We start from the raw sequence: 19173 nt of genomic DNA, 5'->3' as shown, positions 1-19173 counted from the left end.
TGTAATGTATACCCTCTCCTTTAAATAACAGTGACTGTTTAAAGGGAGTATATGAACCCCTATCTATCGATGAGGGTTTCCTGATCATTTTCCATTTATTTGGCCCGGGTACCATGGGATACATTTCAGAGACCTACATTATGGATGCTAGTATCTGACCAACGCAGGCATCAGATGGAACAGATGTCAGAACATTACAAGAACAAACGGTAGCCTACTTTGGCTTTCTAGGCTTGAAAGGCTAGTGCCATACAATCCATCTACAGCCTGTTTCTTCTTCTGGTTTGAGCAAAGGCTTCTGAAGAAGGTTTTTAAAATTCAAATAGTGTCCTCCCACATGTGTCACTTTGATGTCCTTTCTGTCTTTTTCTTAATAATATAAAGGACTCAACTGCATGTATTCATTACAAGAATCTGTAAGTTCATTTAGTAATTCAATTTACACAATTCTCTAGCAGTGCACCCACATGGCAGAGTGCCCTGTCTGCCAAACTGACGGTCCACCCGCTCTATTTAGAGTCAGGCGGAACATCGTGCTCCCGCTGGTAGTGCCCCAGCTGGCCTAGAAAGGCAGACACCTTAGACCGAAGGCCCAAAGTAGTTCGTGTCATGGGTCTTAGCACCTCAGACCATCCAGCCTATCTAGAGTGGACGACTTACTGTTTTTTCCTGTTCGGGATTGCTTGGAAAAGCCAGGGCTGAGAATAAACTCCTGCGTTAGGAGAGTGTTGTTGACAAGCTAACTTTGCAGAACAGCCACATTAAACATGGCGCCCGCTCAGCAAACTTGCATATCTAAATATGGTGGACTGTTGTCCACCAGGGCAGTAGAGTACATGCCTCCTCTTGCCTGGCATAACGGAATACAGCTACATACTCTTAGTGCAGGGGCGTAGCTGGGAGGGGGAGGGGGAATTCATCCTCCTAATAAAATGTATTTAATAAACAGTTGGGCACAGGAGCTTTCAGTCGAGTATGGTAAGGTGCCTCTCAGATTTCACCTGGGATTTTAATTACTCACTCAGACAAAAACACACACACACCACAATGTTTTTATTCTGTTTTAAGTACCATCTAACAATCCACGCCCTTTTCTTTTCCACTGCTCCTTAAGCCCCTCTAGTGCGCTACTTCTGAAATAATGATTAACATAATATGCTAGGGTGATTGACGGAAAATTTAAAGCTCAAACCCCTCCCCCTCAGTCTTACTGACCAAGCTACGCCCCTGTCTAACTGAGCCTTCAAATCTAATTCAGTATCCTGTCAGCAGTGGTTAATTATGTTTATTTTAGGTATTTGATATAGTTGCGTTAGTTACAGACAATATTACTGCAGCTGGAGCATCTGAAATATGACATGCTGTCCATAGAACAGTGGTGTTTAGCTAAGACTCAATTACACAAACCAGCAAGTAACAGGAGGGAGGGAATATGTGACTGTGACAGTACAATCCAGCAGACTGAGCCATCGCGTTTTAAAATATCCATATTACATAAGAGATGGCCATAATTTCAGGCACAGGGAGATGCCTAGAATTGTAATGCTACTGGCCTAGTGGGTCACATTTGGGATTATTACTGAGGTTTCATAAATCAAAGGATAGCAAGTTGGCCTACTAGTCTTTCGTTTCCTGTTCTAAATGTGTCCAGCATTTAGTGTGTTTCTCTCACATACGTGGCCATCTTTTTCAGACTTTAAAGACTTTCTCTAAAGCAAGTTTGGAGGACACTAAGGCTTCATTAATTTCAAATACACCAATAATTACTTCCTGGTGACTATCAACAAATGCTATAGATTCAAGAAACTCGTGTAGTCAAAAATATGAATATATGGTTGTGGAATTACTAGAAGGAGTTTAATCGTTAGAGAAGTTTAATCATTTAAGGATCCGTCAAGACACTCATAACGTGTCACATATAATTTTGTCAGTTAAAAGTCGTATGAATTCATGTGTCATTCGCAAACTACACACCTGGGGATACTCCTAAACAAGCCAATACATGTGTCAAATGGATCAATCTCCAACTCTTCCTACTTCCTAAAATCCTCCTGTTGCTGAAATCTGACTATAGTGTAGAGCTGAACAAAGCGCTTGTCCTGTCCGTTTGGACTGTCATAACTCCATTGTACCGCCCTCCCACAATATACATTACCACGGTCTGGAAAGAGACCGTATCAAGCATGCTGTGAACGCTCTTCACGGGCTACTGGTTGAAGACCGGATAAATTCAAAGTTTCTCCAGCATTCAGAGAGTCTTTCTGGTTAAAGGACCAACATAATTATAGAAATTAAGTCCATACCAGTGAGAATTCTCTGCTCATCATTTGCCAATTTGATTCAGCTACCTTCATTCAAACAAATAAAATACAGAGACAGATCCCTAGGAGCACCTCTACTGGAAATTTGAACCACACTTAAATGTGTTTCAGAAAACTGAACTATTCAGATTCACTGTCTCACCAACCTGATGGTCTGTCAAAGCCTATGATAGCAGATCACCTGTTGAGAAACACACCCACTGTGATCCATGCTTTAACCCCGTCCATCATTATTTCTGCTGGTTGCACACTCGAGATACCAATCAAGACCTCTGATGTAACCGAAAGGTAGGACACATTACAAAAAACACGCCAAATGTAATTAAATGAAAATGACTTTAATGTAATTGAATGAAAAAGACTAAAATCAGAAATCTTACCCGGGAAGCTACTCGTTTCTCTGCATCTCTATTAAATCAAAGTGATACGCCATTTTATAGATAATCTTTATCTCTGCCTTCTGGAGCATGCACTTTTGTATTTTACCTTACCCAATATCCATTTAAAATATCTCCTTTAAAGAATAAATGTAAATCAGGTAACTAGCAGTCTAGTGCATATTAGTAAATTGTTACCATACAATCTCCTTTTAGCACCAATGTATTGGCCCTTAGCCATTAGCGTTGTGTCTATTTCTTATTCAAATGACAATGAAGTATCCAACCACTTTGAACACTCCTTATGATGAAGAGGAAAAAAAATGAAAAATACTTTGGTCCTTTACATTTTCCTGCTTTGGGATTGGCGTTAGCTAATACATTTTGGTTTTAATTTAATTCTGTACATATTTACTGACCGAGGCTTTCAGCCAGCTCTGTTCATCCATTGGGCTCCTTTAGTGTCATTTACATGTTGCCTCCATCCACCACAGCACACCGCATGGGGCACAGGTCAGCTGCGCTGGCATGGGTGCAAATTCAGGTCGGTGAGTGTAAAAATTCAGGACAAAGGGTCAAAATTCAGGACCAAAATTCAGACAGAAGGTCAAAATTCAGGACCAAAATCTGCACCAAAAGGTACGTTTTATAGACAGATCAGAGGAGGTCGTGCAATAGTATACAAGTAATTAACTATACAACCAACATAAGTACGAGTCAAAATAAGTTTATATTTGGTTGAGGAACCGTGCACATTTTTCAGTACGCGCGCAGCTTTGCACAACTGTGCAAGTCTTTTTGTGGTATTTCATATGATCCTAATCTATTTATATAGTTACTGCACTTGGTTGTCCAGTCTGATAATTTGTTTACAGTTCATAGTCCTGAGCAGACACATCAGCCTGTCTTCACGTGTGCAGCCCAATAGAAGGGCAGATGATATCCACAGTTACAGTCCCCAGAACTCTGCTTTTACTTTAATAGCTCTTACTACAAAGTTGGAGCCTTGAAGCCAGCTCTACTTTAGAGTTTGAGTTTGAGTTTAAAAGTGTTTTTATAGCGCACGTACACCAAGCGGTTTCATGGCGCTTTGTAGTACAGCAAACCCTGGGGACAAGAAAACCTAGGAGCCAAGGAACGAATTAAAAGGGGAATGCCTGGGTAAAAAGAAAAGTTTTAAGGGCTTTACGGAAAAGGGAGTACTGGGAACAAACTCTCAGGTGAGGCGGGAGAGAGTTCCAAAATGCAGGAGCCACAGTAGAAAACTTGGATCCTCCCCATTTTTTTCGTTTGAAACGGGGGACAATAAGGAGTTGTTGGGAAGCTGAGCGCAATTCTCCAGTCGGGGTGTAGTTGTGGATTGCAGAGGTGATAAAGGCAGGGGCAAAGCCGGACCGAGCATTAAAGATAATGCAGCCCAGTTTAAAAAGGGCACGTTGCTGAACGGGTAGCCAGTGTAAAGATTTAAGAAGGGGGGTGACGTGATGTGATCTGGGTAAGTTAAATACCAGGCGAGCTGCCTGGTTCTGGACCAACTGCAGACGCCTCACGAGGTACGCCAGCATGCCACAATAAAGGGCATTGCCGTAGTCCAAGCGGGACGTCACCATTGCCAGAAGTATAAGTTTGAGGGCAGAAGGGGTGAAAAACCGGGAAACTTTGCGGATTGTCCGAAGGGAGAGAAAGGCTGAAGATACAGCTGCACTAACTTGGGAGTGAAGCGAAAGTTGATCATTAAATTTAAAGCCAAGGGTTTTTACAGAGGAAACAGGAGTAGGTGGGGGACCTAAAGAAGGGGGCCAAAAGAGAGAAGACCAAGGACTGGAGCAACCACCTGTCAACACCAATTCCGTTTTGTGGGGATTGAGTTTCAGGTGGTTGTGATTCATCCAGTCCTGAATGAAGGTCATAACGGAATGAAAATTGGATATGGACGCAGAGGAAGGGGATAGTGAGAAAATAAGCTGGAGATCATCAGCATAATTGTATACAGAGACCTCCAGCTGTTGTAAAGTAAAAATGAGGGGGGCAATGTATAGATTGAATAACAAGGGTGACAGTGAGGAGCCTTGGGGGACCCCACACTGCACGGACCGGAAGTCAGCTGAGTAATCGCCCAAGCGAACTGCTTGAGTGCGGCCACTCAGAAAGGAGGATAACCAAACCAAGGCCGACCCCCCGATTCCCGCCGCCTCGACACGTGAAAGTAAGATGGCATGGTCCACCGTGTCGAATGCGGCGGAGAGATCGAGAAGGACCAAGGCCTGGGGCTGATTAGTGTCCATACCCTCCCGGAGGTTGTCCAGGACAGATATAGCCACGGCTTCTGTCGAATGAGCAGGGCGGAAGCCAGCCTGCCTGGGGGCCAGGACACTGTTCCTTTCCACAAAGGCGCTCAAAGTTCTTACTACGTGGCGTTCCAGTACCTTGGCCAGGTAGGGCAGAAGAGAGATAGGGCGTTAGTTGGCTGAGACAGAGGGATCAGAACCAGGTTTTTTTAAGATAGGTACAATTACCGCCGATTTGAGTGATGGAGTGACAATACCCTGAGAAAGCGAACTGTTCAGAAACATAAGGGGTGGTGAGGGACAAAAGGAATAAATCTGTTTCAGGATGTAAGTAGGACAAGGATCCAGGGAGGAACCGGACTTGACCAGAGGTAGAAGGGACAGAAAGGAATCAACCGTGAGTGGAGGAATAGAATCTAGTCGTGCTACTGCTGGAGGACAGGAGGGATTAGTGAAGGAAAGGGATGGGGGGGGAATATTAGCTCTGATCGTGCTAATTTTGTCAAGAAAAAAAGAGTTAAAAGAATCACAGAGGAGTTGAGAGGGAGAAGGTTTAAGTGAGGCCCTATCGGAATAGGCTAGATCGTGGATGATGTCGAAAATTTCTCTTGGCCGATTCTCGGCGAACTGGATTTTGGATGAGAAATAAGCCTTCTTAGTTTCCAGAATGGATTTCTTATATAGGGCCAAAAGGATGATGTAGTGATTAACATTGTTCAGTCAAAATAACCCACCTTTCATGAATTCCAACAATGGTGTATATATTTTGCCATTTATGGGATTGTCATGGTAATGCAGTGGAAATGCTTTAAAAATGTTGAATCTCGATGTAATGGCAAAGCGAGCACTTCTTAGGCACGGCGGTTACACAAAATAAAATGATTGATAAAAGTATCCTCTTTAATATTTTGCAATTAAACTTTTACAAACATCTATGTACAACTGACCTTGCACCATTTCCCCAAGGAATTCCACCTACATTACCCAGTAAATCAAGACCTTTTACTTGCTCTCTTTCATCCAAATTGCGGAGATACCGCTCTTCTATACTACCTTGATCTTGAAACTATTTTGGCCAGTGGGATTTGCTGTAACTTTCAGTGATAGGACAATTTAGGAAAGATTAATGCAAGAAGCGAGTGTTTGTAGTGGTTTTACATGCAATTTGTGAAATGGCACGCAAACTATATAATGAATATGCAGCTCAGGGGCAGAGAAATATATTTGATCATCAGGTAGAGAAATGCCACTTGATGATAAAACATTTTCTGTATTACCTTTTAGATCCAGAACTAAATATGTAAAGAAAGCAGCCCTTTGGTAAACCGATAGCATCTCAGATGTTTCAAAATCACCTGTTGTCCGGGCAAATTTCAGTAAAATTTAACTCCTGTCCTGGTTTTTAGATAGAGAGTAGGTGGCTGAAAACTATGGGAGGTGCTTTTTATGTTTTACTGAGCAGGGATAGTTCGAAGTTGTTTCAAGAAAGCAATCTAATTAACAGGCAAGCTTCTGGGCTTAAAAAATGCATTTTATGAATGTTCTAGCTGCCTATTCTGTAATTCTCTGCTGAGGAGCGCTGTCATTCTGTGCGCTCGCTTGAAATACAAGCATTTACAATGCAACGGTCTCGCCTTTGCAAAAGTTAGAGCTATTGGCATTGTAAATGACAAAATTTTTATTTATGCGTTGGTTTTGAAAACAGATAAATAAATGGCATTGTCATTTACAAATGCCAATAGCTTAATCTCTCGCAAATGCTAAACACAAACAAAGAGAGCCCCACACACACACAGCCCCCCACCCACACACCAAGCTCCACACACACACACACAGAGCCCCCCCACACACAACAAGCCCCACACACACACAGAGCCCCACACACACACACACAAAGAGCCCCCCACACACACACAGAGCCCCACACACACACACAGAGCCACACACACACACACACACACACACACACACACACAGCCACACACACAGAGTCGCACACACAGAACCACACACACACACACACACAGTCACACACACACACAGAGTCACACACACAGAGAGTCACACACACACAGAGTCACACACACACACACACACCAGAGTCACACACACACACAGAGCCACACACACAAACACAGAGAGCCACACACACACACAGAGCCCCACACACACAGAGCCCAAACACACAGAGCCCCACACACACACAGAGCCCCACACAAACACACAGTGCCCCCCCACACATACACACACAGCCGCACACACACACACACAGCCCCCCACACACACACAGAGCACCCCACACACACAGAGCCCCCCACACACACAGAGCCCCCCTCCACACACACACAGAGCCCCCCACACACAAACAGCCCCACACACAGAGCCCCTGCTGCAAAGGGGAGAACCAAAGGCCCCGTGACTGCTGTGGAGAAGACGGGGCACGGGAGTGAGAAAGCTCCGAGGCCAAGGAGGGCGCGGGCCCTGTAACTGTCCCCGGGGTCTGGGAGATCCCTGTCTGCCTTGCCCACACCATTCGGTGGAGTGGGGGCAATCGCTTGCAGAGGGGGCAGACGCCTACCCTGGCTGGAATGGAGCATCAGCTCACCGGCCCCAGCGGAGCCATGATGGCCTCCCGGGAAGTCGGTCGGACAGCGAGGGGCCCCACTAGATTACGTCATACATCTGCAGACATACACCTCTCCAAGACTTCCTCTTCCTCGTACCTCCTCCTTTCCCAGGCTCTGCGCCTCTCATGTCCCTCCCAGGTTCTTCTCCCCTTCTTTCACAACGACGCACCCCCTCCTTCCCAGGGCACCTTTTAAATTATGCCAGGGCCCTTCTCTTCTCTCTAAAGCCCTGGCCCATCCCCCCAGTCAAGCCTAGTGTATCTGCTCCCATACATCGACATATACGCTGGACAACGCCTTAAAGGGAAATGTTGCAGCAAGGAGACACATATGTGTTGCGTGGGGTTTCATGGCTGCTTTAAAGAGGGAGAAAAGGAAAACAAATTATGTTAACATCTTTGGCAAACGAAGAGTTGGCATTTATTTCCTGGGACTTCCAGGTTCGCTAGGCAACCCCTTTCCTCCCCGTAATGTTTGAGCACCCCACAAGTCCCCTTGCCCTGTACCCCACCCCCACTCTCTGTCTTCCTCCCCCACTCCCAACCCCCTGCTCTCCCCTCCCTGTCATGGTGGCGCTCACTGACAGTAGCCCGGCACCCGCCTCCCACAGCCTGGTGTACATGCGCAGCTGCGGGTCGAGGGAGAGGAGGCCTTGCGGCGTCGGCCGAGGGCAAACAAATAGTATTATTAATAAACAGCGGCCACACGGCTGGCTGTAGCGCGGGGGTAGCCAGGGACTGAGCCCACCAATGGCCCGTCCTCTCTCGGTGCGCAGCGCACCATCCTAGCCGAAGGCTGCAGACAAGATGGTGAGAGCCACACACACACACACACAGAGCCCCACACACAGAGCCCCCCCACACACAGAGCCCCCCCACACACACACAGAGCCACACACACATGCACAGAGCCTTCACACACACACTGAGCCCCCCACACACACAGAGCCCCCCACACACACACAGAGCCGCTGCCGCGAGGGGGAGAACCAAAGACCCCGGGACTGCAGTGGAGAAGACGGGGCACGGGTGCGAGAAAGCTCAGAGGCCAAGGAGGGCGCAGGCCCTGTAACTGTCCCTGGGGTTCTGGGAGATCCCCGTCTGCCTTGCCCACACCGTTCGGTGGAGTGGGGGCAATCGGTTGCAGAGGGAGCGGATGCCTACCCTGGCTGGAATGGAGCATCAGCCCACCGGCCCCAGTGGAGCCATGACAGGCTCCCGGGAAGTTGGTCGGACGGCAAAGGGGCCCCACTAGATTACGTCATACTTCTGCAGACATACACCTCTCCAAGACTCCCTCTTCCTTGTACCTCCTCCTTTCCCAGGCTCTGTGCCTCTCATGTCCCTCCCAGGCTCCTCTCCCTTTCTGCCACAACGACGCACCCCATCCTTCCCAGGGCACCTTTTAAATTATGCCAGGGCCCTTCTCTTCTCTCTAAAGCCCCGGCCCATCCCCCAGTCAAGCCTAGTGTAACTGCTCCCATACATCAACATATACGCTGGACAACGCCTTAAAGGGAAATGTTGCGGCAAGGAGACACATATGTGTTGCGTGGGGTTTGATGTCTGCTTTAAAGAGGGAGAAAAGGAAAACTAATTATGTTAACATTGTTGGAAAACGAAGAGTTGGCATTTATTTCCTGGGACTTCCAGGTTCGCTAGGCAACCCCTTTCCTCACAGTAATGTTTGAGCACCCCTCGAGTCCCCTTGCCCTGTACCCCACCCCCGCTCTCCCCCTTCCTCCCCCACTCCCAGCCCCCTGCTCTCCCCTCCCTGTCATTGCGGTGCTCGCTGACAATAGCCCAGCACCTGCCTCCCACCGCCTGGTGCGCTTTCGCCGCTCTGGGTCGAGGGAGATGAGGCCTCGTGGCGTCAGCCGAGGGCAAACAAATATTATTATTAATAAACAGCGGCCGCACGGCTGGCTGTAGCGCGGGGGTAGCCAGGGACTGAGCCCGTCAACGGCCCGTCCTCTCTCGGGGCACAGCGCACCATCCTAGCCGAAGGCTGCAGACAAGATGGTGGCGGTGGGATAGGCAGAAGTAAACTGAGGAGAGCGCAGCAAGGGGACCGGTGCCGGGCCAGGAGGGGCTGAGAGAACAGGCCGAGGGTGCGCAGGAGAGCTGGAGGGAGAGGGGCTGAAGGGAAGGAGCCACTGAGATGCCAAGCTAGACCGAGAAAGACACCAGGAGGTCGGAGGAGGCAACCGAGTACAAGGACAGAAAGCAAAACAACAGGCACACGAAGAGCCTTGGAGGGGCGACAGGCGGGGCGTGTTTTTCTTTCTCCCCTTTTCTCCATAGGCTGGAATGTAAACAATGGGCGTGTTTTTGACTGTTGTTTTTACATTCCAGCCAATGGAGAAGAGGGTAGAACAAAACTAAAAAACACGCCCCCCAATCCGAAAAGGATGGGGCTTAGATGGAAAGTATGACGTCACTGAGACCTCTTCTCCAATGGCTGGCCGCCGTTTAGGAGGCCAGCCAATGGAGAAGAGGGGCGGGGTTTACCCTCGCTACTCAGAGTCATTAAGTCTCGCTAGCGAGACTGCACATGTGCTTAGCCTCCGCTAGCCGAGACCTAAAAACGGTAGTCCTTCTACTATTTTCGTGAAATGTCCCGTTTTATTACTTTAAAATTCTGGTCACCCTAGTATGTGTCCTAATCTGTTATCCTTGTTACTTGCTTAACAATGGAGCTTTTGTTGTTGTTGCTGGAGAGGTTGTTGTTGATGGAGAGGTGTGGCTCACTGGTTAGAGGCGGCAGACCTGTAAGCAGAGAACAGCCCGGGACCAGGGTTCAATTCCCGACGCGGCAGGGTCTTGGACCAGGGTCAACGGACTCGATAATTCTCGCCTCAGTGCCTACTCTAACCAGGGAACACACTCGGTAACTCTGGGCATTAAGCTTGCCTCATCTCTACAACTGCCCCCCACAGACGCCAGGGATGCCTGGTTTCACCCTGGAGATACCCAGAAAGGGACCATCCCACAGGGAAAACCAGGACGGGTTCCCCAGCGGTCTACAGCGCCAGGACACTCGGGTAGAGTAACAGTGCGCTTTACAAGTATCCCACATTTACATTTACATTTGCTTGCTTTAGTATAAAACATCTGTGAAATAGCATACATTCTTACATTCAAGTTCACAACATATCACTGCATTGCCTCACTTAAAGTAGGACAAGAAAGCCACAAGAAGCAAGTCAGAGAGATGAATGGAGGGGGTGCATGGGCAGTGAGTCAGCCAACATAGCAAACATTTCACTTTCAAGCAGCCTTTACACAGGCAGATTAACCACTTGCCCGCATTTACATTTCTTTAAAGAAAATGCCCCAGGAAATCCGCCTGGCTGTCCCTCCCTCTGAATCACCTCATACGAGACCCTCTCCCTTCTGCTTCAGCTGAGCCAGCTCAACTTCTGAACATTTGGCCTTCAGCACAAAGGCCTAAATTACGGACAAATGCCGTCCGTGAAAACTTCCTACACGGACAACAGACATTATAGTAAATTCATGGACAGTCCGTAAAAATTACGGACAGTTGGTCATCCTAGTCAGCTCACTTCAGCCATTCCCTTACCTGACTGCGAGAGACGGCATTCTGCTCCTGAATAATATGCAGAGCCACACAATAAGTTGTCCCTACCAGTGCCACAGACTGCTGTGCAATGTGTGTCTTTACATTAAAAAATATTTATATATTTTTGCTTTTCAAGAATGCTTTATTTATACAACGGGTGCATGTGAACAAAACATTCAACAAACAAATTATGAATTGGAAAATCCACAGGTCAGCAGCCAATGCCAGACCTATTGGCTTTGCCTTTACTTGTCTACTTCCTCTGCTTTGTCAACAGCAAGTTTCCGAAATGCAATCTTTTTGGCCCTTTGTAAAGTACCTTTCATGGTTGTCTGGAACAAATTAGAATAGCCACTTTTTAGGTCTCGGACCGACGGCTGGCTTGCCAGCCGGAAGTCGGAGAATTAATGTCTTTCAGTGGGTGCTTTAAACCCGCCTCTCTCCTCGTCTCTCCTCCATTGGCTGGCTTCCTAAACGGAGGCCAGCCATTGGAGGAGAGAGGAGTCCCTCGAAAGAAGCTCTGTCTCTTTCGGATTCGGGGGCGTGTTGGTGCTGTTCTTTCCACTTTTAAGGACGGCCAAACACGCCCCCGAATCCGAAAATTTTCGGAGTTGCGGCCGCCATTTTATTTTTGTGTTGTTGTCAGCTAGCCTGTCTAGGACCGTGCGTCCGCGTTACACACGGTCTGGCTTTGTTTTATTTTACCTCTCCCCTTTTGTCGCCCCCTCCCGCTGTCCGTGTGTTTATGCCCGCCCCCCTCCCGCTGCTTGCAGTTCGCTCTCTTGGCGCCGCTGGTGCTTGTTTTCACGGTTTCCGAGGTTTACCTCTCCCCTTTTGTCCTCCTCTCCCCAATGTACCATGTCTTTTTCCAGCCCTCCTCCCGCTGTCCGTGTGTTTGTGCCCGCCCCCCTCCCGCTGCTTGCAGTTCGCTCTCTTGGCGCCGCTGGTGCTTGTTTTCACAGTTTCCGAGGTTTACCTCTCCCCTTTTGTCCTCCCCTCCCCAATGTGCCATGTCTTTTTCCCGCCCCCTCCCGCTGTCCTTGTGTTTGTACCCGCCCCCCCTCCCGCTGCTTGCAGTTCGCTCTCTTGGCGCCGCTGGCGCTTGTTCTTTTTACTTTTCTGTGTCATTCCAGCTTTAGAATTCCGTGGGTGTGTATAGCCTTACTTCGTTTCAACCCCATGCAAAATTATGCAAAGCAGGCATAATGGGGTGGTTGTAGGAATTCAGGGACAAATACCTCCTAGGTGGGGTTTTGAGATGCAGCTCTCCACCCTCCACTTTCGGCACCTCCCCCCGGGACGGGACTTTGCTGCTGAGAGCCGAGCAGCTCGCTGTGCCCGATTCCTCCTGGCTGCGTGATGTGTCACGATTGGTTCATTCCCCACAGTATTTATTTTATTTATTCATAGTGTCATTGAACATGTTGTCCATGGGTCCGGGTGGTTTGAGTCATTGGGGCTCTGGATCGGGATCGAGTCCACATTTCCGTGCCTATTCGACTTAGCCACATGTGTTTGTAATGTTATACGTTTAGTTAGCCTTTTCACTGCTGAGATGGGGGTCATTGCCATCAGCAGCAGTGGATCCTCTTGACTGCCGTCTGCCCTGTGTCAGCGGGTCGATGCTTGGAGGTGACCCGGTTCTCCATCGCGGTCGGAGCCGGGTTATTGTTTGCCCCGGTCATGGGCTGGCGCCAGGACCTCTCTGCACACTTGCATACACTCATGCCTCAGTTGTATGCTCCGTCACTGGAGGTTGAGAGGTCTGCACAATTGGTATGGGCGACATATATAAGACCTTATCTGAACTCCGGGCAGATGAACATACTGGGGGCAGTGGTGCTGGGGCATTGAGAAGAGACTTTAAGGGTGCTGGGGAAGAGAAAGGGGCGAGCGAGTTATGTTTCTGTGTGGCATGTTGTGTCAGTAAGAGAAGATCGATCAAAAGCGCGATGGTGCTGCTTGTTGACAGTGACAAGTCAGATAAAATGCAGCTGAAGCAGAGTAATCGACAGTGCAGCTGGTGTAGTAGCACAGGGCTCTGTTGGGCTTTCTACGGATCCATTGAACTCCATTTTTGACTGTATTTTCAGTTCAGCCAAAATAAAGGCGATGGGGCATTTCCTGTACCAGGGCCCATAGCACCCTTGAGAAAGGGTACAGTCAACTCTGGGCTATTAAGAAGAAGGCAGATAATAAAATGGTTAGCGGGCTCTGGGAGTGCTGAGAATGAGATCTGACAAGGTCATGATAACTGGGGTCAAGGAGAAGGGACTGGGGGTGAGCAAAGAAAACCGATGCACGTGACGAGGGACCCGAATCACAAGGCGAATAGGTGAGTAAGAATGGGCCAGGAGGCTATGAGGGAAGGTGTGAGTGATCAGGGGCTGAGGTACAGCGAGAAGGGATTGGCCAATTACCATACCTGCCAGCTCACACGGTGCCACCGTGTGATATGTGCTCCCATCACAGGGTCTCCATACGAGGAGGCAATATCACATGGTGGCAGGAAAAACGAGATGATCGCCACTGCAAATAGTGGGCAAGTCAAGTCTTGTGTGTGCCTCTGTGTGTGTGTGTGGCTCAGTGTGTGTAGCTCTGTCTATGTGTGTGGCTCTGTCTGTGTGTGTGACTCTGTGTGTGTGAATGTGTGCCTCTGTGTAGGTGTGTAAATAGCTTTTTTTGTAGGTGACTATGTGTAAGTAACAATGTCTGTGTGAGGGTGGCTCTTTGTAAGTGCCTCTGTGTGTGTAGGTGACTGTGAACAACTCTATCTAGGTGGCTCTGTATGTGTATGTGTGTGTGGCTATGTATGTGTAAATTCAATAGGTTATGCATATGCAAAAGATTAAGCTATTAGCATTGTAAATGACAATACCATTTATTTAACGATTAAGCTATTGCAAATTAAAAAGATAATGCTATTTATTTATGATTTAGAAAAAAACTTAAAAAACAATAAACAATACCAATAGCTCTACCTTTAATAATGCCGAGACCATTGCATTGTAAATGCTTGTTCTTTATTTTAGAGAGTTTCCCTTTTCAAAGTTTATTACTATACTTTTAACTGAAAAGTGAAATGGTAATTTAGTAGAAAGTTTTTTATAAGTATTTGCAAATGATAATGGGTGGCCTTAGGAATGAGTGCAGTGTATCCAAGCACAGATTTTTATCGTATAGTGTTGCATTGCCCACTACTACGGTGTAAGTAATTTTTCTATGAATATTTATTTTAGTCATTGTTTGGCTCCCTCTGGGGACGCCGAGTAGTTATATATTACTTCTACTTTTCTATCAATCTGAATGCTTAGCCATTTCCAACAGATATCAATGCCTCATAATTAAATATTGATTACCTTGAGGAAGCATTGGAGGGCGCAAATGGGCAGTTTATTTTTTTATCTTTGTTCAAATGCTGCTGCTAACTGCTCAATACATTTCTCACAATAACTTTTATGCTAGTTTCCTTGCGTTCCACATTTGTACATGCCTGATCTCTTCTGAGAATATACTAAGCTGTAAAACCTTACTTCCAGCCACTGTGCACCATCTTTTCTTCTACTTGTTCCTTACTATTTCTAATATGGGCACAGCTCTTGAATTTGACAAGCATGCACCTGAAACAGGGACACAGGCTTCCAGGTTTCAGACCATAGCAGAAGGCCATACTCTGGACACTGGGGCTACTGGGCATCCTGCAAGGCCATACGTAAGTCTATGAGGGAAGGTATTCCTTGCTGTCTATCGCTCAGGTTCCGCCTGCTGATGTCTCTGGCATCTAATAATCTTCATTCCAGGTTCTTAACTCTCCTAGTGCCGTGATAACCCTTGGGATGAGTGTCGTGCTCTATAAAAAATGTAAACAAAAGAAATATGGTTGCATTGCTTAGAATAACGGGGGTATTAGAATGTTTCTTTAGATTTCGAATTGTAACCATAAAATTTCTACAACTGAAGTTTTGTTGCTGCATTTTCATTGATTATACCTGGTGTCAAAATTCACTCCTCTTAACAAAAACATTGGCATCTATTAACTTAAAAGTAAATTGACTGAGTTTAAAATTGTTCTTTGATTTTGAAAATGAAGGTGTGTGTCTGTTCTTTGTTTAAGCCACATTCTCCAGATTTGGAGGGGTAAACCAGATCAGTGATGCCCATGGAAACTTCAATAACAATAACAACGTTGGTGAAGAGGACGACGATGACGGTTAGTGTTGGCTTCTGTTGAGTGTTTTACCAGTACTGAATAAAAGTGAAGTTATGACTCATTTTGGACGGAAGGTGCTTAAATCAAATTTAAGTTGCATGATTGAATAAGACTTGGGTTAGGCAGATGCTAGTTATCAGCACATCAGGTAAAAGACAGACTCAGTAGACTTTGCAGCAGGCCTGGAACATGCGGAACATCAGGATCAGTTTGGCAGTGTCCCCCCCACTTTTTGACGCCATCATGACTACTAGGTGCTGGTTTTATGACTCTGACTGTGCCCTGGGCTCTGCTAACCAGAACCAGGGCCTGTGCTCTGATTAGAAGAATGTGGTTAGATATAACTATAATTGGCAATGACAGACCTTGGTATGTAATAAGGCAAGGGGGATTCAATCTACCAATAAGTTTCTTGTATGTAATAAGGCAGGGAGGTAAGACCTCCGACCCTCGGTTTAGGTCCACTCTCTCCCCGCAGCTCTGCTGTGCCGTCTCTTGCCTCCAGACCCCAACCTCCTCCTTGGGAGGTTTGTGGCTGCTGCCCGCTCCTGCGCCTGCTGCCCACTCCAACTGGGCCCAGACAGCCTGCAACCACCATAACCTTCCTCAGCCGTTTTTTCTTCTTAATTTTTCCCTGTTGTGCCACTGTTATTGTGCCCATCTGTTTCTTGCTCTAATTCCACCACTGTTTTTATTTTCTCATGCCTGCCTGTTCCTTACGGCTTTTGCCGCTGCTGCCCCTGCAGCCCCTCCCCTCCCTAAATTCCCCAAATCCAGCCTCACAGCCTCTCTTCCCTCCCACCTCCCCTACTTTGTGGCAGATGCTGTGCGGTCACGCAGCGTACACTCACAGCGGGCTCACCAAAGGCAAACCCTTCTGCACCCGTCTGTGACCCGACTGAGGCCAGCGCCAGGAACCCTGGACTTCCCGCTACCCATCGCTACGACACCACCACCTTCCTCGCACTCAACCCTGGAAGACATACAGAATGCCAACAGGCCTCGTTGAACACGACCCATGGCCAGTTCTCCTGCCTCCAGTGCTACCAGACACTCACTGCCACCCCAGACTCCAACACCGCAAGCGCCAGAACCGGCGACACCCTAAAATGCATCCTCTTCAACGTATGCTCCGTACACAAACATGCCATGGAAATCTGGAACCTACTCGACTCTCTCTCGTTTGACATCGTCTTCTTCACAGAGACCTGGACTAACGCATCCTCTGCCACCGACATCAGCACTCTGCCATCCCAGTCGGATACAAGATCCAGAGGAAAGACCACCCCTACCACCCAGGAGGGGGCCTTGCCATCACCCATAAGAGCACCCTCCGCTTCACTACCTCCAGCGAAACCTTCCCCTCCGCCGAACACCTGCACTTCCAGATACAGACCACCCCAAAGCCACACTCCGAGGAACCCTTCGCCACCACCATCACCGACTTCATCGCACCCCTCGCCATCACCTCAACAAACTACATACACATTGGAGACCTGAACTTCCACCTCGCCATCCCTAGGGACCCCAACTCCACCATCCTTCGTGACAACCTTGCCAGCATCTGACTGAAACAACTCGTCAACACACCGACCCACAGAGCAGGACACACCCTCGACCCTATCTTCATAGGAAGAAACAGCGTCCAATTCAGCCACACACGCAGCCGCCATGGACCGACCACCACTGTGTACACTTTGCCATCAACAATCCCAAGGCACCCAAACCAGCCCCACGCCCCCACGAAGGAACTGAAGCAAGGTTACTGATGAACAAACTTAACTCCACCCTCACCCGAGACAACCACCTATGGGCACCAGATGCAAACGACGCAGCCAGAAAACTCCACACCTGTATCTCCGACTGCGCAGACGAGCTCACCCGCTGCGCATCTCTGACAGACAACGCCCCAGGAAAGCCACCTGGTTCACCACCGCTCTCCAAGAAGCCAGACGCATCTGCAGACGCCTGGAGAAGAAGTGAAGAAACACCAAGACAACCAAAAACCACGCCACCTACAAGGACGCCTTGACAGACTACCACAACCAGATCAGAGCCACCAAGAGGAACTTCATCCTCAACAAAATCCTGGCCAACTCCACCAACTCCAAGGAACCTTTCAGTGTCATTCAAGAATTCACCAACCCACGCAGCAAAGCCACAGACATCACCCCATCTCAAGACCTCTGCGACAAGCTTTGAACTTATATCCATCGCAAGATCAAAATCCTCTACGACAACTTCATCGACCATCCACTGTAGAGGAGGGCCTCAGCAAGGTCTACCAGTGGTAGGGGTTTGCCCTTCTCTGCACGCAAGTTCTCAGACCAGTAAATAGAAGTTGGCACAGAAGCTGAAATAGTAAAAAGATATTTTATTAACCTCATCAGGTGGAATTACATTCACACAACACCCTTCGGTAGTGTATGAAGTAGCACAAGGAGTAGAAGAACCATGGGTCTTTTATACCCACACAGGAGCTCAAAAGAAGGTGGTACAAGCACACATAGGAGAGTTACATACATTAATGGTCACACAGAAATGCACAGTCAACAAAGAAGGAGGAGTTAACAGTTGCTGACTTCAGTAGAAACATCCTGACAGTTACAGACTTAAACAGGTGCATGGGCAGCTACAAGCTCAACTGAGCATGTGCAGAGTAGCAAAGGCTAAGTATAGTCAATCTTTTTGAGCAGAACACAAGGGTAAATGACAGAGAAATAGGAAAGAGCACATGGCGAGCACATGGCAGACAAAATGGCTGCCGGAAACAGGATGGCTTCGGCTAAATGCTAACATTGATCGCTGACAACTTTCCACACCACCAGGTGCCAGAGATGGCCCCTGCCCCCCAGAAATACCAGCCAGCCCACCATCTCCAACTGGACACTGATCACAGCCAAAGACCCCGACTCGAACATGAAAACCATCCACTCGGGGGCCCCCACTGACCCCTGCCCATCACACATCTACCACAGAGCCGCAGCCGCCATCGCACCGAACTACTAAGCACCATCAACACCACTACTGCTGTTTCTTGACCGTTAGTAGGTTGCCTGCTATTTCTGTTTTGCTAACCTGCACACAATCCCATTCATGGCTCTATTTTGCTGACTTGCACTAGGCTCCGTTTTTAAACCTAAAGCTCTTTTTAAAATTGTTTTTTTGCACAACTGTGTTTTAAATGGTTCCCGTTTTTAATATAGTAACTTTGCACTTATCTGTCACTCCTCCCTGAGGCTTCCCGGGTCCGCCGCAGCTTTGCCGATTGATGCGGAGGGAAGACCTCGGGAAACACCACTTCCGTGCTCCTACTTCCGCCCAGGTTAGCGGTCTAGTGGCCAGAAGTGCCTATTTAGAAGCGCGCTGGTCAGGATGCACAGCGGTTTCCTACTGCTGCTTCTTGACCGTTAGTAGGTTGCCTGCTATTTCTGTTTTGCTTACCTGCACACAATCCCGTTCATGGCTCTATTTTGCCAACTTGCACTAGGCTCAATTTTTAAAGTAAAGCTCTTTTTAAAATAGTTTTTTGTACAAATGTATTTTAAATGGTTCCCGTTTTTAAATATAGTAACTTTGCACTTATCTGTCACTCCCCCTGAGGCTTACCCGGTACGCCGCGGCTTTGCCGATTGCTGCGGAGGGAAGACCTCGGGAAACACCACTTCCGGGCTCCTACTTCCGCCCAGGTTAGCGGTCTAGTGGCCAGACATGCCTATCTAGAAGAGCGCTGGATAGGATGTGCAGCGGGCGCGCCAAAGGTAAGAT

At 47.9% G+C, this 19173-nt stretch overlaps 1 protein-coding gene across 2 annotated transcripts in view; it reads left to right on the top strand.

Annotated features, from left to right (window-relative positions):
* Nucleotides 1-19173, top strand: part of ITGAE (integrin subunit alpha E) — an 844898-nt gene that overhangs the window by 142599 nt on the left and 683126 nt on the right. For both annotated transcript variants that reach the window (XM_078679953.1, XM_078679952.1), the window contains exon 7: nt 15310-15405. In XM_078679953.1, the coding sequence (XP_078536079.1) occupies nt 15310-15405 (96 nt within the window). The remainder of the gene's footprint in view (nt 1-15309; nt 15406-19173) is intronic.

This window comes from Lissotriton helveticus, chromosome 3_1, assembly GCF_964261635.1.
Source record: "Lissotriton helveticus chromosome 3_1, aLisHel1.1, whole genome shotgun sequence".
Lineage (NCBI taxonomy): Eukaryota > Metazoa > Chordata > Amphibia > Caudata > Salamandridae > Lissotriton > Lissotriton helveticus.
The sequence above is the reverse complement of the archived record's forward strand: the minus strand, read 5'-3'. Positions and strand labels throughout refer to the sequence as shown.